This window comes from Heptranchias perlo, chromosome 11 (assembly GCF_035084215.1).
Source record: "Heptranchias perlo isolate sHepPer1 chromosome 11, sHepPer1.hap1, whole genome shotgun sequence".
NCBI classification, from domain to species: domain Eukaryota; kingdom Metazoa; phylum Chordata; class Chondrichthyes; order Hexanchiformes; family Hexanchidae; genus Heptranchias; species Heptranchias perlo.
In genome coordinates, this window is record NC_090335.1 from 54,355,945 (window position 1) to 54,382,166 (window position 26,222).

At 41.2% G+C, this 26,222-nt stretch overlaps 1 protein-coding gene across 1 annotated transcript in view; it reads left to right on the forward strand.

The window, feature by feature from the left end:
- LOC137326840 (M1-specific T cell receptor beta chain-like) overlaps positions 1 to 25,426 on the forward strand; it is a 38,055-nt gene extending 12,629 nt beyond the window's left edge. The window contains exons 3-6 of the mRNA XM_067992220.1: positions 12,801 to 13,166; positions 15,624 to 15,929; positions 17,247 to 17,356; positions 25,292 to 25,426. Coding sequence (XP_067848321.1) covers positions 12,801 to 13,166; positions 15,624 to 15,929; positions 17,247 to 17,356; positions 25,292 to 25,426 — 917 coding nt within the window. The remainder of the gene's footprint in view (positions 1 to 12,800; positions 13,167 to 15,623; positions 15,930 to 17,246; positions 17,357 to 25,291) is intronic.
- The last annotated feature ends 796 nt before the right edge of the window (positions 25,427 to 26,222 follow it).

The window sequence follows — 26,222 nt, forward strand, 5'->3', positions numbered from 1 at the left end:
CCGTTTCCAGTGGGAATCTGCTCGGGTAAGTTCATTTCCTGTCTGCCAGTAGCAGCAGGAGGCCATGAAGATTTTAACCGCCATTGTTTAACTGCCCATTATGGACGGGAAGATGGGGTTGCCCTTGGCCGCCCTCCGGCTTTGAGGTAAGTGGCAGGGAGGGGTTTCCGGGAGAGTCTCATGGGAGGGAAGGGGGAGAGTTTGGGGCAGATGAAGCCGCGACTTTCCTTGTGACACCCGCTGGAGCACTCCTGCTCCTTCTGGCGCCACAAAGGAAATTTATTCACTTACCTAGAGGGCCTCTTCATCCTTCCCACCAGTTGCCAACTTGCTTTAGCCTGGCGAGGAAGTTCTTACCTGTGTTTTTAAAAGGATACAGTCTTCATCAAAAGCATCTAGTTTTTTTTTGTTCAGAGACAGAGAAGAGCCAGAAAAATATACTTTAATTTCAGCAAAATTATGCCATGCAGAAATTATACATTTTGATCTGATTTATATCTTCATGCTGCCCTTTGCAAGCAAAGAAAGAAAGGGTCACCAAACAATTTACCTTGACGTTGGTGTCCCTCTAACACAGGTGAAAATACTTTGTACGCTGTATGGAAATAGTTTCCCTACACTAAGGTGCTTAAATAACAACTGCTGTCATTGGGGGGGTAAAAATGCATTGACGGAATAATAGTTGTATGAAAAGAATGAAAGACACTTGCATAGATAATGGTGTGAGTAAAAGAAAGACAAAAATGATACAAGAAATAGGAAAGAAATACAAGATAGTATTCTTGCTGTGGTAAAATGATAATGCAGGATGGTTTGATCTGTTGCCAATGTGACCTTATTCTGACAAGCAAAGTAGGGCACAGAGCAAGATGGGGCATAAAGCTCCAGCCAGGTGCTCCCTTAATGGCTCAGTTGTTAATACACTGTCATTGGCAGATCCTCAAAGACCAGTTCCCTGCCTGCACTGGCTGTTCTGCTGCTGGTTCCTCCTGAAGTGTATGTAGCAACGTAGGGCTTCAGTTAACTCCTTAATGTCGCAGTGTACACAGCCTCTGTCATGCTGTTGTAGCCAATGTGTTGATAAGGCTGGTCCAGTTAAGTTTCTGGTCAATTATGACCCACAAAATGTTGATGGTGGGGGACTCGGCAACAGTGGTGCCATTGAAGGTCGTGAGGAGGTGGCTGGGTTTTCTCTTGTTCAGGGTGGTCTTTCGCTGATACTTATGCGGTGTGAACATTACCTGCCACTTGTCAGCCCAAGGCTGATGTTTTCCAAACTGGACCAGCCACATAAAAGCTACAGCTACTAGAACAGGTCAGAGGTTGGGAATTCTGTGGCGCGTGGTTTACCTCCTTAAAGGAGGCCAGTCAACTGCCGACCCAAAATGGGCATAAAGCAGCAGCTAGTCAGCAATGGGAGAGATCGTTTCGGCGACTGAAGGCCGCCAGCCGACACCAAAGGAGGGATCGGCAACAAGCAGGTAAGTTACGGGGAGAGGATTTCTCATGAGGGAAGTGGGGGGGGGGGGGTGGTGTCTGGGGTCAGGGAGGGCGCTACTTTCCTTGTGGGGCCAGGTGGAGCAGAAGAAATGCAGTGGAGAGAATACCTGCAGCCAAAAATCAATTTTTTCACAATCCCGCTTAATGTCCACTTCAAACATCTACACACATTCTTCGACCTTTCCCTTCACTAGCACTCCTATTACGTTGGTAATATCAGCTATTAGATTGTGTGAGCTGAAAGAAATAATTAATAGGCTAAAAAAGGGCTCTTAAATAGACAAAAAGTAGGTGGAGATAATTAAAAATATATATATGGATGGACTGAAACATGAAGAATGATGGTCTATGAAACAGATTACTGACCTTTTCTTCAACTACCCTCGTTGTACCAACCAACATGCATAGCTGACAAATTGCGTTAGCAGCAACGCACCCACTATAAGGAATAGGGACTATGCCTACATAGCATATGCATAAACGTTGAAAGGTAATTGTCCAAGACTGAATCTATTTCTACTCACAATATAACAATACAGATTAACATTTAAAAACCAGATGCATTTGATGTGTACTGACAGGAAACTATTTGCATAACAAAAGGCTTTTAGAAAAAGTGTGCAGGTGGGCAGTACTTACACGGGAGATATATATCTCGGTGAACCCAGATTCATAGAAATGAACCCATAGGTAGATCCTTTTCATGTGTGAAAGATCCAGTGAATTTTTGCATGAATGAGAAAACAATTGGAAGTAAGTATTAGAAGAGGTATGAGAAAGGCAAACTGCAAATAGTAATAGGAAAGATCTGAGGAAGATTTTTTTCAGCTAAGCAGGAAGCAGACAGAGTAGTGAAGACTATATTTAACCCTTTAAGGCACAGATTGAGTGGAAACATTATGAAGGATGAAGAACTATCAGATGTGTTGAATTAATTCTTCACAAATGAAAATGGGATAAAGTTTGGCTCAGAAATCTAAAGCTTATAGAGGTCAGTAAAGCCTCTTATGAAGAAACTCAAGAAAGTCTACAGGGCACCTGGACTGGAGGTGAAATCTTCAGGAAAATGAATGAGGAAACATGCAAGGCTAGGGGAATGTTTTTAGAAGATCTATAAACACAACAATTATGCATGAGGGCCGAAGGTTAGCAAATATTATGCAATAGTCAAAAAAAAAGTTAACGATAGATGAATAGGGCTCCCTGCTCAGATTAGTGTGTCCATGTGGATTTGAACGCCGAGCCCATCTCACAATGCCACAAATCAGTGTCAACTAAGAAATAAAAACAGAAAATACTGGAAAACACTCAGCAGGTCAGGCAGCATCTGTGGAGAGAGAAACAGGGTTAACGTTTCAGGTCGATGACCTTTCATCAGAGCTGGAAGGTGTTAGAGATTAACAGTTTTTAAGCAAGTACTAAGCCAGGGAAAAGGGAGGGGGTAAAGAAAGAACAAAGGGGAAGGTCTATGATAGGATGGAGGGCAGGAGTGATTAAATGTCAAAAGTGGGTGGTAATGGGACAAGTAAAGAAACAGAAAGTAATGAAGGTGAACAAGATAAAAGAGACAAACGGAAATCCCGTTGGAGAAAAGAGCAGAACTTCTTTAACGTGGAGCATTCTTGGAAGAGAAGAGGCCGTGAATTAAACACTAGATCAAAAGCAAAATACTGCGGGTGCTGGAAATCTGAAATAAAGCCAGAAAATGCTGGAGAAGCTCAGCAAGTCAGTGTAAACTAAGCATGATTTTGTTACACTACTACAGCTTACATTACTCCTTTCCTAATCAGTCATTAGTTTTGCAACTTTGTGGTATGTCACAAGTATTGACATTACAGATATCAGTCAATAGTCTTTCATTCAATTTAATATTAATTTTATTGTTGAAATAAGATTTAATACTGAACTTCACAATAGTCAGAAGTTATCCAGTCAAAGACAAAGATTTTTCATTAACCACAATGTTTAGCTTTCATATCAAGTGTAATCATGTGTCTCTAAAAAAAGGAAGTGTTGACAATAGTTACTGAGAGTGCCTCCTGATTCAGCAGCATTACATATATTCGTCCTAACTTCACGTAAGTGCTTTATTTTATTGTCCTTTATGGAGGCTTTTTTGGGTATTAAATAGCATGACATGATTCTGGGGTACTAATGTACAAATCTGATTCTTACAATGGACACATTTCCAGGTGAATATTCTGTCTGGTAAACAGATTCAGAGGCAGAAGGAGCAGTGACTGAAGCTTCGCCCCTGATATTCTAAGTATTCCATGGAAATTTTCCTTTCCCTGCATGATTCTGTAAAGATCATGATTAACTTTTTCTTGTTTCACTATTTTTATGTTTGGGTAATGGGTAAACATTGTAATTTTGACTGAAATTTTACATTTTATTTACTTTGACACTGCTATTTACAATATCTACAATTTTTTGTTAGTGATCTATTTTTCTCATGGACTAAAGTTTATTGCAAGGTACTAAACAGAGGGGTTTTTAAATTCTCTGTTAACTAATTAATGGAAGCTTGAGTCGGGGAAGGGGTGGGCACTAAACCTTATTGCCCGCTGAACTTAGTTCCTTATTATCATTTAAAAGAAATAAACTGTAAGTGCTGGAAATCTGAAATTGCTGTAAGTACACAGCAGGTCCATCATTTCAGGTTGAGTGAACCATCAGAAATATGACCTAGACAGTTCGACAGTTCTTGGTTTGTGCTTGGGAAATACTGCATGGTTCAGGAGGTAGAGCAGAATTTAGGAGTACATGCTGTAGCACATTTTATGTCATAATTTTGAATTGAAACTTCCTATGTTCACATTTATAATATGAAAGCCATACATCTACATTTTACAATGAGAAAAGTCTATCTTCCATTTATATTGGAAAACAGTATGTGAACATTTATAATGGGATATGTACATATTTTGTGATCTCAGATTGTTGATAAACGTTCAAATATGTTCACTCAAAATACTGTTTGAAAAGGTGTTGACAGGCCATTTTTTTCTCAGTAACTGAAATTTCTATGTCCAAAAAGAGGTTTTAAAACAAAATTCAAAAATTCAAAAAAATTGCATATTTTACAATTGCATGACTAAATTTAACCATTGAATTTTTTGTGTCTTTTATTGCCTTCCTTAAAGGTTTTATTTGAAGGCCTCAGCCTTTTCCCAAAAGCCTGGCTATGGACGTGATATTTTTGCTCAGAGCTGTGACTGTGAGCTGAAGGTATTCACTGCAATCTGAGAATGAGCACTGCGTTTCCCAGGAAACATTAATAGCATTTAGAGAGACAAATGGTAGAATGATTCTCTCAGACTCTAAAAAAAATCTTTTAAGTTGTTTTTTTCTCAAAATTATTTAAAGAAAAGCTAAAAGACAAATTTCAAAAGCTTTATCTGGGTAAAAATTATATAAAGTGTTTTTAAAAACATACAAAGGCTGTGTGCATATATATAAATTCACCCTTAGAGACACACACACATACACTCCTGAGAACCAATTCAAAAACACCAAATTTAATGTTTGCCGAGATCTCTTAGAACGTTCTAATCCAGTGCTGGGATGCCCCCACCCACACACACTACTATAAGGCCCATGTTCCCCCCTCACTTTTGAGCTGAGCTTCTGACCCCATGTCCTCTCCATCACCAAGACCTCCGTAACATCGCCCGTCTTCGCCCCTGCCTCAGCTCATCTGCTGCTGAAACCCTCACCCATGCTTTTGTTACCTCTAAATTCAACTATTCCAATGCTCTCCTGACCGGCCTCCCACCTTGCACCCTCTGTAAACTTGAGCTCATCCAAACCGTATCCTAACTCGCACCAAGTCCTGTTCACCCATCATTCCTGTGCTTGCTGAACGACATTGGCTCCCAGTCCGGCAATGCCTTGATTTTAGAATTCTCATCCTTGTTTCCAAATCCCTCCATGGCCACACCCCTCCCTATCTCTGTAACCTCCTCCAGCCCTACAACCCTCAGAGATTTCTGTTCTCCTCCAATTCTAGCCTTTTGCACATTCCTGATTTTAATCACTCCATCATTGACGGCCGTGCCTTCAACTGCCTAAGCCCTAAGTTCTGGAATGCCCCCCCTAAACCTCTCCACCTCCCTACCTCACTCTCCTTCTTTAAGACGCATTTTAAAACCCACCTCTTTGACCAAGTTCACCTGTCCTCATACCTGCTTATGTAGTTTGGTGTCAAATTTTGTTTGATAACGCTCCTGTGAAGTGCCTTGGGTCATTTTACTACATTAAAGGCGTTATATAAAGGCAAGTTGTTGTTGTTGATAGTAGAAATCCACCAGTGAGACAAACTCTGTATTGTACTCTCCTTTGTTCTGCCAAATATCAGGTTCCCTCTCCACAGTGATGCCAGACCAAAGTATCCCACCCCTGTTGCCAAACCCAGCAGCCCCACTGCAGTGCTATTAAAATCTAAGAGTCCCACACCAATTCTACCAAAGCTCAGGGCATCCCTCAGTGCAACCAAAGCCCAGGGCTGTGCTCTGTGCAGCTAAATCCCATTATCCCTCTTCAGCACTGCTAAATACTAGATATCAAACTATTGCATCATGTACCATCTTGCAATGTATTCTCAGTTTTAAAACAGGTAAGGGATAAAAAATGAGTATATAAGGCAAAGAAATATGTATATATATATAGCCACTCATTTACAGAATAATGAACAGCATCATGGAATTCAATCTCCAAAGCAGCAGTATATCATTTAATAAAAATGGAATTTGACTTATTCAGCCCACTGTAAATCAATGGCCCTGCATGGCATAAACATCCCTTTGTTATAAAACAGTGTATCTTCCGACTCCCCATGAGCACTGCCAAAGAAATCTGCTAGTACTGTATATATAAAAACAGCATTAAAAACAGCATGGATTGTGTCTCTTGGACATGATAAACTGTTTTCCTGTTTGAACCCAGTAAATTATGAAGCTGTTCTTTTTTACACTTGATACTCAATGCATTTAGAAACTTAGTAAAACAGTGCAGTTCTGTAGTTGAAATGTACTTTATATTAATTGGTAGCCTTAAAAAAACTACTTTAATAAAAAACTCTCATAAGCTTTCACTATTCAATGAAAGTCTACAGGTCTGGCAAAACTTGGCAGACTTTAATAATTAGATCAGTTTGCATGATAAGTGAGCATGTTTTCCATCGTTACTCACACATGGTTAAGAAGGACATAATTTCGTGAGGATTTCTAGCACACACAACCTTCAAAACAGTTTATTTTATGCTCACAACACCAGCTCTATCTCTCTGCCCCTCCCATTGATTCAAAGGCTATTACTTAACTCTCCAACTACCTGTCTGCTGTCTGACATCAAGACCTGGATAAGGTAAAAAATTCCTCCACCAAAACCATAACAACATTGCCCACCTCCTCCTCTACCTCTCCTCAATGATACTCCTTCCCTGGATTCTTTCACCTTTCTACCTCTCTTCATGCTTTCAAAGCCTCCTCAAAACCCCTTTCTTCAACTATGCCATCAGCTTCCCATTCTAACCCTTTTCTTTTTCTCTCTCCTGCTTGAAATATGCTGATTTTTTTCCCCTCCTTAATGTAAACTCATTTGAGTCATCTTCCTGCTCATGAGGAATGCCACAGAAATGCAAGTTGTCGTTGTATAAACTTGTTGACTAGTAGAAATCAAAAAGTAATTGCTTTAATTGCTAAACTACTACAGTAAATGAACCTTGCTCCAAAAGTACTTCCCATTTAATTGATATTTTAGTGGATTTACAGACATCCAATTAGAACGAGTATTTACAATGGTCTGTCTCAGGTGTAAAATACATATTTCTCTCTCTTTGGTAAATAAAGCCTGATGTCAGGTTACATCACTGCTGACTGTAACCTCTAATAGTGCATGGAGTAAATTAATGAACCTGATAAACTAAATTCTATTTTAAAAATTTGAGTCAGTGAATGGCAGCATATGGTGAGATTTGTGACACTGTCGTCTGCATTTGTTATTCCATTCTCTGTACCAGTGCTCCAGCCAATTGCATTTGTTTTGTTTTTAAATTCGTTTCATTGAGCTGTATTGAAAAAATACACTTATTGACTGAAAATTACAAATGCAGTTCTCCTGATGGCGCAGGGCAATAGTGGCCAAGCGGCAGCCCATGAGCTACGTGTGGCTCCTGAGCTTCAGAAATCCAGCCCTTGAAGTCAAGGCAGTTCAATCTTATATATGTTTATATCTGTTATTCGCTGGTTTGTGGTGTTTGAATTTTGTGGCCCTGGAGATTTGGGAATGGCTGTTCTTAGTGCTGTTACATTGTTATTGGATGAATCCTAAATCAGAACACCAAGTATTACTAACTTGAGTAATATGAATATGAATGGAGATATTGATCTAAATTTGACATGATCCCTCCCCCCATCTCCCCCCCCCCACCCCCACCCCCACCCATGCTACACACCTATGCAGCCAACAGATAAGAAACTTAGACACTCACTCAGGGAGTAAAGGTATCGTCCAGTATACGGCACTAAATAATACAGAGCAGAAGATTGTAGATTCAGTCTGCACTCTATGCTGAATTGTTTGATCTCAGTCACCACAGATCACTGCCTGGCGGCCCCTGCATCCTCTGAGTAAGTTGGAGCTGTAAGTTGCCTTGGTGAATACAACACAGAGAGCCACAGAGAGAGAAGCTGAGCGAGACATTTCATAGAGTTATTTACCAGTGTCAGCAGTACACACACATTAAAATCAGCCATCTCAAATTTCCCACTCTCTGGGGAGCCACACTCACTGATGATCTGCTGGTTTTAATGCACACATTCCACCAATGATAATTGACTCCCAGAAGAGTCCCACACTCCCAAGCTCTCAGGTTAACATTGGAGGGCCATTCTCCACAAGTCAACACCTAATAGCACAATACAAAATAAATATATCTATAGCTCTGGTTCCTGCCAATTAGAATAGCGGTCCTGAGAGGGAGGCTATGTAATTGTTTCACTCCAATTGTCTAACACGCACAGCGAACAGAAAGAACAAGGACTAGAAATATACGCTGGCTGTGATAAAGAACAAGAAATAATAGATACTCTGTCACATCAATATTCTAACACTGAAATTTTAGTAAAACACAATGAGATTTTATATTAATCACAAGGAATGGCACATCATGGTATTTATCAAATAATCCAGTTCTGATTCTAGTGCCAATATCATAGTATCACTTCCAAAGCAATATCGATTTCCATTTTATTGATTAAATGGAGTCTATTACATTGTAGCGCTTTCAACTGTCACTCATTTTCAGTGAAAATCACCCATTCTGTTTAAAAATGTCAGCTATTTTGATGTATCACCTTCTTAGAAATAAATCCATTTAGATGGACTTGCAAATGTCTCACTCTTAACTGTTACTCCAATATTTCTTCAATTTTGATGGCCCTGATGTTGTCTGGGTAGAAAAACAACATTGAAACATGCTTCTAAAGATGAAAATTAAGTGCTAAAGTTAGATGGTTGATTTACACTAAATCAGCCAATCTCCACTACAAAATGTGTAAGAAAATCCACAAGTCAGTTACTTATCAAAGTTCCTTTTCTATATTTTCAGAACTTGTTAAATAATGTTACTGCTGGGAAATCAAGGAGTCCAGCTTCCTTTCTTACTGCATATCCTTCTCAGTGCAGGTAAGCTTACAATGTCGTCTTCTAATTCATATTCGAAAGTTACAAAAATATTCTCCGATTGTTTTACAGAATACATTTCCAAATCTTTAAACCTGAAAAGATATTCATTCTCCAACTCCATGGTCTTCATTCTCCCCTGCCTTCTCTGATTGATCCTCACTTCTCCTCCTCCCTCCTCCCCACCCTCTATTGTTACATTGTAGCTGGTTTTGGTGCAGGGATTTTATCCTGTTAATTGTTGTTTTATAACTGACTACTTAAACTTTTTCTGTTGAAATGGAGTTTCCACTGTTAAACTGACTTTCTCTTTCAGACGCCGATTAACCCATTGCGTACTTCCATCATTTTCTGTTTTCATTTCAAATTTCCAGTATGCAGCATTTTCTTTTTAAAATGCAGACTACAGTATTTATGCTTTTATGGTGCTGTTAAGAGAAGTTGATACCAAAGCAGAATCTAGTGGTACTGCAGCTGTTTAAACATACTAAAAACACAAAATGAGAAAAAGCATATTTGGCCCATGAACCCACTCCACAGGTGCAATCTTTCGGATGAGACCTTAAACTGAAGCCCCCTCTGCCCTCTCGGGTGGATGTAAAAGATCCTATTCGAAGAAGAGCAGGGGAGTTCTCCCCGGTGTCCTTCAACCAACATCATTAAAAACAGATTATCTGGTCATTATCTCATTGCTGTTTGTGGGACCTTGCTGTGTGCAATTGGCTGCACCGTCTCCTACATTACAACATTGACTATACTACAAAAGTACTTCATTGGCTATAAAGCTTTTTGGGATGTCCTGAGGTCGTGAAAGGCAATAAGGTATATAAATGCAAGTTCTTTCTTTTGTTCTTTCACTATCTGGTGGCAATCATGGAAATTTGTTCTTTATATTAATGATTTGGATGAGAATTTAGGAGGCATGGTTAGTAAGTTTGCAGATGACACCAAGATTGGTGGCATTGTGGACAGTGAAGAAGGTTATCTAGGATTGCAACGGGATCTTGATAAATTGGGCCAGTGGGCCGATGAATGGCAGATGGAGTTTAATTTAGATAAATGTGAGGTGATGCATTTTGGTAGATCAAATCGGGCCAGGACCTACTCCGTTAATGGTAGGGCGTTGGGGAGAGTTATAGAACAAAGAGATCTAGGAGTACAGGTTCATAGCTCCTTGAAAGTGGAGTCACAGGTGGATAGGGTGGTGAAGAAGGCATTCAGCATGCTTGGTTTCATTGGTCAGAACATTGAATACAGGAGTTGGGATGTCTTGTTGAAGTTGTACAAGACATTAGTTCGGCCACACTTGGAATACTGTGTACAGTTATGGTCACCCTATTATAGAAAGGATATTATTAAACTAGAAAGAGTGCAGAAAAGATTTTCTAGGATGCTACCGGGACTTGATGGTTTGACTTATAGGGAGAGGTTGGATAGGCTGAGACTTTTTTCCCTGGAGAGTAGGAGGTTTAGGGGTGATCTTATAGAAGTCTATAAAATAATGAGGGGCATAGATAAGGTAGATAGTCAAAATCTTTTCCCAAAGGTAGGGGAGTCTATAATGAGGGGGCATAGATTTAAGGTGAGAGGGGAGAGATACAAAAGGGTCCAGAGGGGCAATTTTTTCACTCAAAGGGTGGTGAGTGTCTGGAACGAGCTGCCAGAGGCAGTAGTAGAGGCGGGTACTATTTTGTCTTTTAAAAAGCATTTGGACAGTTACATGGGTAAGATGGGTATAGAGGGATATGGGCCAAGTGCAGGCAATTGGGACTAGCTTAGTGGTATAAACTGGGCGACATGGATATGTTGGGCCGAAGGGCCTGTTTCCATGTTGTAAACTTCTATGATTCTATGAAATGTATAGAGTTAATTTGGGAGTGTATAGTGCAATTTTAAAATGGAAATGCGTTATGTTCTGCTTCTGTAAAATTAAAGGGGCTGCTTTTCATTACTAGTGTGTGATTCGGAACTGATGCAAATTACACCAGAATGGTTATTTTAGTAGCCCTTAAATTTTGTATAATTATTGACAGCCTCAGGTGCAGATTTGAGTATGTGCAGAGAACATATTAGTGCTAGGAGCAGAAAATCAAGTTCCCAATATAATTCATACATTTGGATATAGAGAAAGAAAAATGTGCACTTATACAGTGGCTAACCATGTCTCGCGGAAATGTCGCAAAGCACTACATATAGAATGAATTACATTGTGCAGTTATTATTTTTATGGTTAAATGTGGCTACTACTTTGCACATAACAAATTCCCACAAACAGCAGAGATGAATGATTAATTAATTTGTTTTTTTCTGGTGGTGGTGAAGAGAAGAATGCTGACTAGGATGTTTTCATATATGAATGGATGCCACAAAAAATCAGATTAATATCATAATTGCTGAGAAAATTTTTGGTAAGCTGAGAAAAGATAAAATGCAATAACTAATTTAAAATACTCAGAGCTTTTTCAAATCATTGAAAGTTTCATTTTCTAAATAAAAGTATTCCATGAATTCGGTGCTTTGTATTGTGACGTTTTAATGCGGCCAGCGGGACTTCATGGTACACAGTAAAATGGCCCACTAAGTTTGTACACCTATACCATAGTGTAAAGTTATACAACAGTCCACAGGTTATACTGGTAGATTCATTAGGGGAAATTTTAACACTGCTGTCCGGCAGAAACAGAGAGGGTGTGCAGTTAAACTTGCCCGTGGGACTTACCCGGCTGAGATCCCACTGTCCTCCCACAGGTTCCGATTTTAACCTCTTCTGAGCAGGTGAGAGAGGCTTTTACCAGAAACCAGTGGGGACCTTCTTTAAATATGCAGAGCGGGTTCTGATGATGTCAGCGAGGCCCAACTGCTATTTTAATCCGAGGCTTGTGCAGGGAAGCCGTTGTGGTTTTCTTGCCAGGCCATCCTAGTGGGAAGAGGAGTAAGGGCCAGAAGAGGCCCAAAAAGGTAAGACTGTTTAATTTTTTTGACATTACTTGTGGGGCCAGGGGGAGCTGGAGTTCTCCTGCAGGCCCCATAAGGAAAGTTTAGGCCTCCCCAGCCCCAGGCTCCCCCCACTCCCCCACCCCTTCACCAACCCGCGACCGTAAAGCTCTCCCAAACCTCCATCCAGTCACTTACCTAAGTGCAGGATACCCGTTCCTTTTGTCCCAGGCAGCGGCCTGCTGCCGCCAGACATTTCGCTCCTGCCCACTGGCCAGCTGCCACTTCCCACTGGTTTCAACGGGAAACTAAATTCTCCTTGGCTTCACGCTGCTGAGATATGGACAGTTTGCCGCCCATTGTATACTTCCAGCCCCTTCCTGAACAACTGCTGCCCCAAGTTAAAATCAGAGCTACTTTTTTTTTTACTGACAGTCAGATCAGATCCTGAACTTCCAAAGCCATTTTCGGCATATCAGGACCTGATTTACAGAATATTAGAGTGTGCTGCTCTCTCTTAAAATCAGCAGTGTGTAAACACTGAGAGCTTCATTTGATTACCATCAAGATGAACTGAACCTTGTTTTTAAATGGGTTGATCTGTGATGTGTAAGCAGAGTGACGGGGTTAGTAATGCTGGATATTCTACACAACTAATTATTATGTTTGTTTTGCCCAAGGAGAAAGCCGAAACCTGACAGTTTCACAGACACCATCTGTGATCAAAGCACTAAAAGGACAGACAGTGAAAATAAACTGTTTGTACAACAGTGAAGACGAAGAACAGTTCAGGATTAAATGGGGAAAAAATAACAGTGCACAAAAGCTATGTGATTATACTTACAATCAAAGTAAAAGAAAATATACATCATGGCATTGTACAGAACGTGTAAACATTACACTGGACCTCTCAACAAACTCGTCATCTTTAATAATCTACAATCTTCATTTAAATGACTCTGACATTTACTTCTGCAAGGTTTCTATTGAAATACCTCCGCCTACACAAACAGCACAAGGTAGTGGCACGCACCTAACAGTGGAAGGTGAGCTTTTTTTAATTAAAAAACTTAAGAGAATGCCCATAATACAAGTCGATACCAAAATTGCAAAGATTAAGAGCTAAAACAAGAAGTATTTACTCCTACATTTCTTATTTTCTACATTACAACAGTGACTACACTTCAAAACGTATTTAATTGGCTGTAAAGTGCTTAGGTCACGAAAGGCGCTCTATAAATGTACATCTTTCTTTCTTCTTTCTATCTTGGTAGATGACACCAAGCTTGTGTTTGTAAATCATGCAGCTTGTAAGAAGAAGAGACGACTGAGGAGAGGGAAGAAGTTTCACGGTGTTTTGTTCCTGGGAGTGAGAGTTAAAGATCAGAGATGCAAGAATCTTAGTTGTATCAATGAAATGGAAAAGGCAAAAAAGAGGCTGGCAGAGAAAGAGAATTTGAAGGCTAAAAGTCCGAAAAGGAGAGCTTATTTTTCTTCTTCTCAGTAAGTGTGAGAGAGATGATGGAAGAGATATGGGAGCTGGTGTTTCGGTTTAGGATAGACTTAGAGTTTATAGAGAGTTAAGCTTGGGGGAGATTTTAATCTTGGGCGGTAGCACAAAGCGTGCAATGACAAATTGGCAGCCCATTTTACACATCGCCTATTTCTTTTCCATTGATTTCATGCATGCATCAGGATCCTATGGCTTACATACGACCATGTTTGCAATTTTAGGACAGCACTGGGTGGAACTTGCACAGTGTGTCTTCTGCCCAATATCAGCTGGTGGTCCAGTTGAAGAAAAAAGAAAGACTTGCATTTAAATAGCGCCTTTCACGGCCTCAGGATGACCCAAAACGCTTTGCAGCCAAAGAAGTAATGAATAATAATAAGCAATGTAGAGGAGATGACAGGTAAGTTGATGTTCATTTTTGTGGGGCCAGGAGGAGCAGAAGTGTTCCTCTGGGCTCCACAAAACCAGCCTGGGCCGCTGCCGTTCCCGGTCCCCTCTCCCGAGATAGCCCTTCTCCTCCACGGACCAACGGTGGGCCCAATGTCCTCCTTCTGTGCTGTAAGGTACTCTAATACTACGGTACCTTTTACTAGCCCGAAGGCTGCATAATATTGCGACAACCCGGAATTGGCGGGCTGATCAGGGGTCCTCATTTTGTACCCGCAGCCCGCCTGCTGAATGCTAATGGCAAACTGTGCCGGGATTATCGGATGACAGACTGGCACACTCCACCAGCTGGCTACCCAAAGTCCGCTCAGGGTGAAAATCTACCCGTAAGTTCCTTTGAGGCAGCCTTTGCACTGAAGCAGATCGGGGAGATCCATTTGAGGTCAGAGGAAATAGTGACTATCAATAGAGCAAGGAAGGAAATTTATGTAGTGCCTTATCATGTCCCACAGTGCTTCACATTCAATGGATTACTTTTTGAAGTGTGTTCACTGTTGTACATAGGCAAATGCGGCAGACAAGTTGCACACAGCAAGATTCCACAAACAACAAATGAAATGAGTGACCAGTTAATCAGTTTTTGATGGTATTAGTTGATGGAGAAATTTTGGCTAGGACACCAGGAGAATTTCCTGCTCTTCTTCACATAGTGCCATGGGATTTTTACATCCACCTGAAAAGGCAGGCAGGGCCTTGGCTGCACCACTGACAATGCATCTATGGTCAAGTCCCAGAGTGGGATTTGAATGCACCACTTTCTGACTCAAAAGTGAGGGATAAGACTAAGGATGGAGCCATCAAGGGTAAGAAATAATGATTTGTTGGACTTCCACAATTCAAAATCTCAATGTATTTATCACACTTTTAATTTTATACAGTTTCTACTTCATAATCAGCATTAACTCAGCATGTTTCAGTAACAGAACTTAAACAAAAATAAGGACAGGAAGCACACAATGGACAATCTATTCCAGCATCTTGAATAAACAGCAGTATGTTTCAAAGACAATTTTTTTCTCAGATTCAGTAGATTTCTGATATGCTGATAATGGAATTTATCATTTCATATAAGAATCTAAACCCCATGTACTCAATTGAGGGGAAAGGAAACACGGTTAGCCATTTTATGCCTGTCGTGGTCACATAGTCTGCTGCTGTTTTGGTCATTATTATACTTCATGATCGCCATATTGTACAAAATGATATCGCTCCTTTCAACTGAACTAAAATTAACTGTAACTAAAATAAACCAACATGTGCTGATAACATTAACTGTATCCTTATTAAAAGCAATGACGATGAATTAAGGTTTTGACCTGGATTCACAGTCATTCCCATTAATAACATGGTGACAGCCTTTTCCAATTTTCTTATTTCTGAAGTTGCCTTTTTGATACAGGCCTCACAGTAATGCATAACGTAACTTTAATTAAGCAGTTCCTAAATCTCACAAAGTAACAGTTGAAGATAGCAGCAGAAAAAAATGACAGGCAGCGTGAACAATGGAAATAAAAGGTCTAATAACGTTGCAATTGAATTTCAGCTCGTCCAACGGTCCAGTTAAGAGCAAAGACTCTACCTTTCCCTAATGAAGGTATGCAGCTAGTCTGCGCATCGCTGGGATTCTATCCCGTCGGAATTCGAATGTCCTGGTTTAAAGAAGGACAGTTAATCACCAACGAGACTGACGACGGGACCCTCTACACTAACAGTGACGGCTCATTTTCCATCACAGGTTTTCTGAATCTTTCTGTATCTGACTGGAATGAAGGTGCAAATTATTCCTGTCAGGTGAACCACTCCACACTCCCTACACCCATCACTAAATGGATTTCTGTCAGGAACCCAGGTAAGAAGAGCTGTGTGGTCTATTATACAGATATTATTAAATATCAGTAAAATACATGACATTGATTGAAGACGATGTTTTAACTTCTGATTAGCATCACTGGACAGCATCCTTTATCTGTTTTTTGGCGCTGGGTGAGAGAGTAATGGTTATCAAGACAACTGGAGAACTCCCTGCTCTTCGTTAAATAGTGCCATGAGATCTTTAATGTCCACCTGAACAGGGGCTTTTGTTTAATGTCTCATCCATAGATTGTCACCAGCTCCCTCACTGAAGTGTTAGTCTAGATTGTGTACTCAGGTCCTGGGGTGAGGCTTGAGCCCATAGCCTTCTGACTCAGAGGCGAGAGTGCTACCAACTGAGCCAAGCTGACATCCATAAAATCAATTCCTTTGAATCATTTCCAAAATAATCTCACAAATATTTTGAATGCTGCAGGAAGGGAGTAAAAGAGCTTTCTCAGCAGTGTTTTCAAGGAAAGCAAAATTATGCTGATTTTGTGCTAAAAACTCAAATGAACTACAAGCTAAAGACAGCCATCCACACAGATCCAAGCCTTGGCATCAAGTTTTCATAATATATAATGAGATACATTTTCAAATCCCAATTAATTTGAAACATTAAATTTCTAATCCAAACATTGCCAGTGGAAATCTAATCTCAATCCCAAAAATCCAATTCCAAGTGCATATAGCGGCAAAAAAAAACAAAGCTTTTTTTTTCTTTTTGCACCACAAATCTTTTTATTTACTTCTTTTTCTTTCATTTCCTTCTTGCTTTCATTTCAACTTTTAATTTCTTTCTCTCTGTCATTTCCATTTTGTTTCATTTCTTTATTCACTGTTTTTCTCCTCACTTTCTGTGCCCAAGATAGGCGTGCAGGCCTGGCCTCTATAGTTTAACAGCCATCCTTCTACCAGCAGAGGGTACTGACATAATTTACAATGTGAAAGCAAGTGGCAATTTTGAGTGGTGATAAAATGGGGCAGCAACTGCTACAGATGTGGCAAGGATTGGAAACAGCAGAATTAAATTGATATTTTTACACATCAGTTGGTGTATTTTTAGTTCCACCCATATGAAAGTTTGGAGCACTTAAACAACAGATATTGGCCAATAATGAATTACAATTGTAAATATAACTTTATAGAGTGGAGAAAATAAAACTTAATTATACCCATATTCTCAGCAGCCAGATGATAATATTGTGGTAAAAATTCTCCATTAAAGACAATGTGCTGATATTGGAACAGTGTTATATCAAAGTCTGCTCATTGGTGGATAGTCATGTGATGCCTTATCAATAACTCTTCACAGATGAAACTGATGGCAACAGTATTACAAGGACAATTGTACTGAGAGTCACTATCCTTGGTGTGGCAACACTGATTCTGATGGTAGCATTTGCTTTATATTTCAGACTTCATGTAAGTACTCTCATTTATTATCATTTTAAGAAATATGTGGTGTCTACTGGGTCACTAGATTTCTCCCTTGATTAGTAGGCACTGCGTGGAATTTCCATTTTAACTTATCCAATTTGCACCATTTTAATTTAATTTTTGCTTTAAAAAAGCTCAGGCTGGCCAAATCCCTCCCCAAATTTTTTTTAGTGGCATTGCCTCTTGAAGGGGAGATATTTGTTTGTATTCCATTGGGATTAGTTTCTCCTAACCTCACAAGTTCACCAGCCTGCTTAAAATAGGATGTGTGCTTTATATATCTATATATGTCTGGTCGCTGGCTGTGCAATGAACAACCCCAGGTATAACGGGCATCCCTGTTCTCCCATAAAAAATCATTCATCATACTGAATAATGTCTCTAAAAGCGAACTGGATCAATAGCTAGTCATAAGAAGAGATGATCAAATGTAGAATACAATTGGTCATCCTAGAATAATGTTACGTATTATAATGTTAGACAGAGTTTGGGGGTTTGCCCTTCTTTGAGATTTTGTGGGTGATTATTATTCCATCAGGAGATTAAATAAATTAGAGAAAGCCCATGATAATGTAAATTGTACCCAATGGAACATTTTTGAAAGCGGAATGGTCTTTTTGCATTTTGTGCTTTGTGGGGTGTATATTCCTCCATTCATAGAATCATTGAATGATTATAGCACAGAAGGGCGGCCATTCGGCCCATCGAGCCCTTGTCGGCTCTTTGTAAGAGCAATCCAGTTAGTCCCATTCCCCCACTCTTTCCCCATAGCCCTGCAATTTTTTTCCTTTCAAGTATTTTTCCAATTCCTTTTTGAAAGCTTCCACCACCCTTTCAGGCAGCGCATCCCAGATCATAACTACTCACTCGATAAAAAAGTTTCTCCTCAAGTCGCCTTTGCTTCTTTTACCAATCATCTTAAATCTGTGTCCTCTGGTTCTGGACCCTTCCGCCAATGGGAACAGTTTCTCTTTATTTACTTTATCTAAATCTTTCATGATTTTGAACACTTCTATCAAATCTCCTCTCAACCTTCTCTGCTCTAAGGAGAACAACCCCAGCTTCTCCAGACTATCCACGTAACTGGTTCCAAGGATGAGGGACTTCATTCTGGTAAATCTTTTCTGTACCCTCTCTAAGGCCTTCACATCCTTCCTAAGTGCGGTGCCCAGAATTGGACACAATACTCCAGTTGTGGCCGAACCAGTGTTTTATAAAGATTCAACATAATTTCCTTGCTTTTGTCCTCTACACCTCCATTTATAAAGCCCAGGATCCCGTATTCTTTTTTAACCACTTTCTCAACCTGTCCTGCCACCTTCAAAGATTTTTGCACATGTACCCCCAGATCTCTGTGTTCCTGCACCCCTTTTAGAATTGTACCATTTAGTTTATATTGCCTCACCTCATTGTTCCTGCTAAAATGTTAGACTTCGCACTTCTCTACGTTAAATTTCATCTGCCCTATGTCTGCCCATTCCACAGCCTGTTTATGCCCTCTTGAAGTCTATTACTATCCTCCTCACTGTTACTACACTTCCATGTTTTGTGTTATCTGCAAAATTTGAAATTGTGCCCTGTACACCCAAGTCCATGTCATTAATAAAAATCAAAAAAAGCAGTGGTCCTAGTACCGACCCCTGGGGAACACCACTGTATACATTCCTCTAGTTCGAAAAGCAACCGTCCACCACTACTTTCTGTTTCCTGTCACTTAGCCAATTTCGTATCCATGCTACCACTGCCCCTTTTATTCCATGGGCTTCAACTTTGCTGACAAGCCTATTATGTGGTACTTTATCAAACGTGTTTTGCAAGTCCATATACACAACGTCAACCGCATTGCCCCCAGATCTCTGTGTTCCTGCACCCCTTTTAGAATTGTACCTCATCAAAAAACTCAGTCAAGTTAGTTAAACACGATTGGCCTTTAACAAATCCATGCTGGCTTTCCTTTATTAATCCACACTTGTCCAAATGACTATTAATTCTGTCCCAGATTATCGTTTCTAAAAGTTTCCCCACCACTGAGGTTAAACTGACTGGTCTGTAGTTGCCGAATTTATCCTTACACTCTTTTTCGAACAGGGGCGTAACATTTGCAATCCTCCAGTCCTCTGGGACCACCCCCATCTCTAAGGAGGATTGGATGATTACGGCCAGCACCTCTGCAATTTCCACCCTTACTTCCCTCAGCAACCAAGGATACATCCCATCTGGACCAGGTGACTTATCCACTTTTAGTACCACCTCTTTATCAATTTTTAGCCCATCCAGTATCTCAGCTACCTCCTCTTTTACTGTGACTTAGGATTTATTAACTTTGATTGTAGAGGCTGTGCTGAATTTCAAAGGAAGAACTTCAGCATTTATATAGCGCCTTTCACGACCTCAGGATGTCCCAAAGCACTTTACAGCCAATGAAGTACTTTTGAAGTGTAGGCACACTTGTAATATAGGAAATGTGGCAGCCAATTTGCACACAGCAAGGTCCAACAAACAGCTATAAGACAATGACCAGATAATCTGTTTTGGTGATGTTGGTTGAGGGATAAATATTGACCAAGACACCCAGAGAAATCCCCTTCTCTTCTTCGAATAGTGCTGTAGGATCTTTTACGTCCACCTGAGAGCATATGGTACTTTGGTTTAACATCTCATCTGAAAGACGGCACTTCCAACAGTGCAGCACTCCCTCAGTACTGCATTGAAGTGTCAGCCTAGATTATACGCTTAGGTTTCTAGAATGGGACTTGAACCCATAACCTTCTGATTCAGAGGTGAGAGTGCTACCACTGCCCCAAGGCTGACCCCGAATAAACAATACTTAGATAACAAAAAAATACATTTTCCCAGGAGAGATCTATTCTTGTACAAGTTTTCTTAAGTACCATTTTGATTGCTGTCCCAGCGAACATCTGCTCTAAAATGGACACTCACTGTAATAAAGTTACAGGATGACTCTTCACATAGTTAATGGGCTGGATTTTGCTGTGACGACGAATGCCATTCGTTAGACTTGCATTGCCCATAGACTTTCAGGGCAAGTAACTGTGTGTCTCCTTAACCAAATCAGATTGAAGCATTGTTAGTAAGCAGCGTTCGAATCTGAACCAGGAAGTGTAAGTTAGAATAATGAATGAAATGTCAAATCAGGTACAGTAAGTGAAAGAAAGATTGAATTAAGAGAGAGATATAAAAACAAAGAAAAAGTGAAAAAAACATTTTATTTAATTTTTTTTTAAATGTCCAACATTAAAAGATGAAGGAATGAGACTCCACGCTTGTGAAAGTTAATTTTCAGTGCCAGAGAGGTTGTTTGGCGGTAATTAAGACTTACCATACCGTTAAAAGGGTACTTACACTGGAATGGACAAGCCCTAACTTTTTTTGGTGAGTTTAGTCCGTATCCACGAGGTAAGTACAGGAACTTCATACCGTTCAATGCATTAAAATGGTGAGTCAGGCGGCAAGATTCTGTTTTCGCACAGCTTTTGGAGGAACAGGGCATCTCGGCCAGCAACTTCTGGATATCTGTGTTTAACTGCACATGTGCAGTCGCCGGAAGTTGCTTTCCAATTTGCACAGAAATAACGGTGAGCGCTGTTAGCCTCACTGTTATTTTCACAGCAAAATCCGGCCCAATATGTTCTCTGAATTAGTGCACAGAATTTATTTACAAATGCCCTAAATGCTTACCTCCACCACCCAGAGTATCCCAGGAATACATTTTGTTATGTTAGCAGCTGTTTGCAACAAACTTTTAACTGTAATATAAACAGAAAATGGTGAAAATGTACAGCAGGGCAATCATCATCTGAAAGAGAAAGAAAGCTTAGCATTTCAGATGGGATCCTTTGTCAGAACTCAATACAGATGAAGGATCTCATCCAAAACATTAACTTATCTTTTTCTTTCATATGCTAATGATGGCGCTGTGCATTTCTCCAGCAATTTCAGTTTTTCTTTTGCACTTCCACCTATCACAATTTTTCTTTTTGTTTGTAACCTGCTAATTTTGAGAGGAAGACCTATAGGATTTACTGAGACACATTAGACCGCAACATAATAGAGCTTTATTTTAACACCAAACTGATTTCTTTTAAAATAGAAAATTTATGAAGATACATAATTAATGTAGCTGAACTAAAATAGTCAAAGTAATTCCTTACAAATGTTCTTTCCTGTGTTTCTTTTTAATTCCATGTCCTAACTATTTCAATTTTAAAGCATATCATTATCAAAGGAAGCAGAAATAATAACTTACTTAAACAGCACAAGACTTTCACCTATGCCTGAACCGCCCAATGCACTGTGGATATCTCACCTAAAGTCATGAAATTCAGTCTGGAATGTAATTTTAATAAATAGGCAAGATTAATGAGGCTTATGCTTGTCTGTAGCATAGCCTCATTCTGTCCCTCAAAATTGTCCATTGTAAATGGCAGCATACATTGATTTGGGCATGCAGGGTCATGCACCTGGTGTTACATTCCAAGCTCTTCACCATAAAATCAGGGCTACTATCTTTTTTTAAATCACTTCCTATCCAGATGCATGATGTGGAGATGCCGGTGATGGACTGGGGTTGACAATTGTAAACAATTTTACAACACCAAGTTATAGTCCAGCAATTTTATTTTAAATTCACAAGCTTTTGGAGGCTTCCTCCTTCCTCAGGTAAATGTTCAGGAGCTCCTCGAAGCCTACGCATTTATACATATAGAACAATACATGGTATTTACAGAATGCCCCTGCAACTGCCCGTTGCCAAGGCAATCACCGTGTTCAGACAGAGAGGTGTCACCTGCAGAACCCCCGAATACACATTCAACAAAAAAACAAACAGGAAAAAAAACAGAGAGAGGCAGAAACATCCGGAAGGCAGAGAAAGCCAGCAAATGACCCATTATATTAAAAACAGATAACATTTGTTCGCTGGTGGGGTAACGTGTAGCGTGACATGAACCCAAGATCCCGGTTGAGGCCGTCCTCATGGGTGCGGAACTTGGCTATCAATTTCTGCTCGACGATTTTGCGTTGTCGTGTGTCTCGAAGGCCGCCTTGGAGTACGCTTACCCGAAGGTCGGTGGATGAATGTCCATGACTGCTGAAGTGTTCCCCGACTGGGAGGGAACCCTCCTGTTTGGCGATTGTTGCGCGGTGTCCGTTCATCCGTTGTCGCAGCGTCTGCATGGTCTCGCCAATGTACCATGCTCTGGGGCATCCTTTCCTGCAACGTATGAGGTAGACAACGTTGGCCGAGTCACAGGAGTATGAACCATGCACCTGGTGGGTGGTGTCCTCTCGTGTGATGGTGGTATCTGTGTCGATGATCTGGCATGTCTTGCAGAGGTTACCGTGGCAGGGTTGTGTGGTGTCGTGGACGCTGTTCTCTTGAAAGCTAGGTAATTTGCTGCGAACGATGGTCTGTTTGAGGTTGGGTGGCTGTTTAAAGGCGAGTAGTGGAGGTGTGGGGATGGCCATAGCGAGGTGTTTGTCCTCATTGATGACATGTTGAAGGCTGCGGAGAACATGGCGTAGTTTCTCCGCTCCGGGGAAGTACTGGACGACAAAGGGTACTCTGTTGGTTGCGTCCCGTGTTAGTCTCCTGAGGAGGTCTATGCGATTTTTTGCTGTGGCCCGTCGGAACTGTCGATCGATGAGTCGAGCGTCATATCCCGTTCTTACTAGGGCGTCTTTCAGCGTCTGTCGGTGTCCATCGCGTTCCTCGTCGTCTGAGCAGACCCTGTGTATTCGCAGGGCCTGTCCATAGGGGATGGCCTCTTTGACGTGGTTAGGGTGGAAGCTGGAAAAGTGGAGCATCGTGAGGTTGTCCGTGGGCTTGCGGTAGAGTGAGGTGCTGAGGTGCCCGTCTTTGATGGAGATTCGTGTGTCCAAGAAAGAAACTGATTCTGAGGAGTAGTCCATGGTGAGCTTGATGGTGGGATGGAACTTGTTGATGTTATCGTGTAGTCTCTTTAGTGATTCCTTGCCGTGAGTCCATAGAAAGAAAATGTCGTCGATGTATCTGGTGTATAGTGTTGGTTGGAGGTCTTGTGCAGTGAAGAAGTCCTGCTCGAACTTGTGCATGAAAATGTTGGCGTATTGGGGTGCGAATTTGGTCCCCATGGCTGTTCCGTGTGTTTGGGTAAAGAACTGGTTATCGAAGGTGACCTTCGATAACCAGTTCTTTACCCAAACACACGGAACAGCCATGGGGACCAAATTCGCACCCCAATACGCCAACATTTTCATGCACAAGTTCGAGCAGGACTTCTTCACTGCACAAGACCTCCAACCAACACTATACACCAGATACATCGACGACATTTTCTTTCTATGGACTCACGGCAAGGAATCACTAAAGAGACTACACGATAACATCAACAAGTTCCATCCCACCATCAAGCTCACCATGGACTACTCCTCAGAATCAGTTTCTTTCTTGGACACACGAATCTCCATCAAAGACGGGCACCTCAGCACCTCACTCTACCGCAAGCCCACGGACAACCTCACGATGCTCCACTTTTCCAGCTTCCACCCTAACCACGTCAAAGAGGCCATCCCCTATGGACAGGCCCTGCGAATACACAGGGTCTGCTCAGACGACGAGGAACGCGATGGACACCCTAGTAAGAACGGGATATGACGCTCGACTCATCGATCGACAGTTCCGACGGGCCACAGCAAAAAATCGCATAGACCTCCTCAGGAGACTAACACGGGACGCAACCAACAGAGTACCCTTTGTCGTCCAGTACTTCCCCGGAGCGGAGAAACTACGCCATGTTCTCCGCAGCCTTCAACATGTCATCAATGAGGACAAACACCTCGCTATGGCCATCCCCACACCTCCACTACTCGCCTTTAAACAGCCACCCAACCTCAAACAGACCATCGTTCGCAGCAAATTACCTAGCTTTCAAGAGAACAGCGTCCACGACACCACACAACCCTGCCACGGTAACCTCTGCAAGACATGCCAGATCATCGACACAGATACCACCATCACACGAGAGGACACCACCCACCAGGTGCATGGTTCATACTCCTGTGACTCGGCCAACGTTGTCTACCTCATACGTTGCAGGAAAGGATGCCCCAGAGCATGGTACATTGGCGAGACCATGCAGACGCTGCGACAACGGATGAACGGACACCGCGCAACAATCGCCAAACAGGAGGGTTCCCTCCCAGTCGGGGAACACTTCAGCAGTCATGGACATTCATCCACCGACCTTCGGGTAAGCGTACTCCAAGGCGGCCTTCGAGACACACGACAACGCAAAATCGTCGAGCAGAAATTGATAGCCAAGTTCCGCACCCATGAGGACGGCCTCAACCGGGATCTTGGGTTCATGTCACGCTACACGTTACCCCACCAGCGAACAAATGTTATCTGTTTTTAATATAATGGGTCATTTGCTGGCTTTCTCTGCCTTCCGGATGTTTCTGCCTCTCTCTGTTTTTTTTTTCCTGTTTGTTTTTTTGTTGAATGTGTATTCGAGGGTTCTGCAGGTGACACCTCTCTGTCTGAACACGGTGATTGCCTTGGCAACGGGCAGTTGCAGGGGCATTCTGTAAACACCATGTATTGTTCTATATGTATAAATGCGTAGGCTTCGAGGAGCTCCTGAACATTTACCTGAGGAAGGAGGAAGCCTCTGAAAGCTTGTGAATTTAAAATAAAATTGCTGGACTATAACTTGGTGTTGTAAAATTGTTTACAATTATCCAGATGCAAGCACCTAGCCTATACTCAGCTCCCCTCTGACAGCCATCTGAAACTCAGGAGCCCTCAGTATGAGGGCCTGTATTCACACTACTCCCAGGCTCTGCATTAATACAACATTATCAAGCTGCTCACAATTTCCCATTTCTATAATCAACATGTTTCTTATTTCTCATTTCTAGGATATTGATGATGAATTTGAACCACCTTCCCTGTGCCAAATGATAAAACATCAACAGTTACAAACAGACCTTATCAGAGCAACAAGTGACAGGAAACAGGACCTTGAGGTCCACAACAGTCTAGTTGGGAAATAAGGTTACAATTTTGTTGTTTCCAACTTAAAATAGGCATACCTTACAGTACTTCCTGTTAGGAGTATGATTTGACTCATTTCCACTGGAAACTTGTCTGATTACTCATGATGAAAACATGATGCTTCTTTTATATCATTCACAGAAGAGCTATTCATTGTGTGCCGGAGGTAACAGATGTCAATTTTGGAGAACGGGAATCCTAAATTTTATTTTGATTAAAAAAAACAAAATTCTGTGTGATATGCTTGCTGCAGAAGCGAACTCTGATTCATGTATAATGCTATTGTACCACCTGAATCATTTTGCAGTTTACAGATTTTTATTTGTTAAATGTGTAACTGGGGCACGGGGCGGTCTGGCTCCTCGAAAGGGCATTCCCGACTTCCTGTATGGCCAGTCCACCTCTGCTGGGGAAAACATGATTTGTGCATAGTAGAAATTGATTCTTAGTGTTGTCCTGATAAATGCAGGTCTGCAGTTTTACACCTTACATTGCCAGTCCTGTTACATGTGACCTTTATGTCATGCCCTATTCTGTGTGGAAGGAGAATACAAAACCACTAAATTTACATTATTGACAGGTGTATTTGCCAATAGCTCACAGAACATTTTGGATGGCATGATATCAGTTTTCTAAATCTACCCCTACAATGATTGTCATCAGGAATTGCATGGTCAGGACGTAAAGGTGCAGCTGTGGATGATGTTGGGAAATGCCGAAACCCCATGATGAATATATGCATTACACCAATAGGGGGCAGGATTGTATTTATGCAATGGCTGTGTTTGACACAAA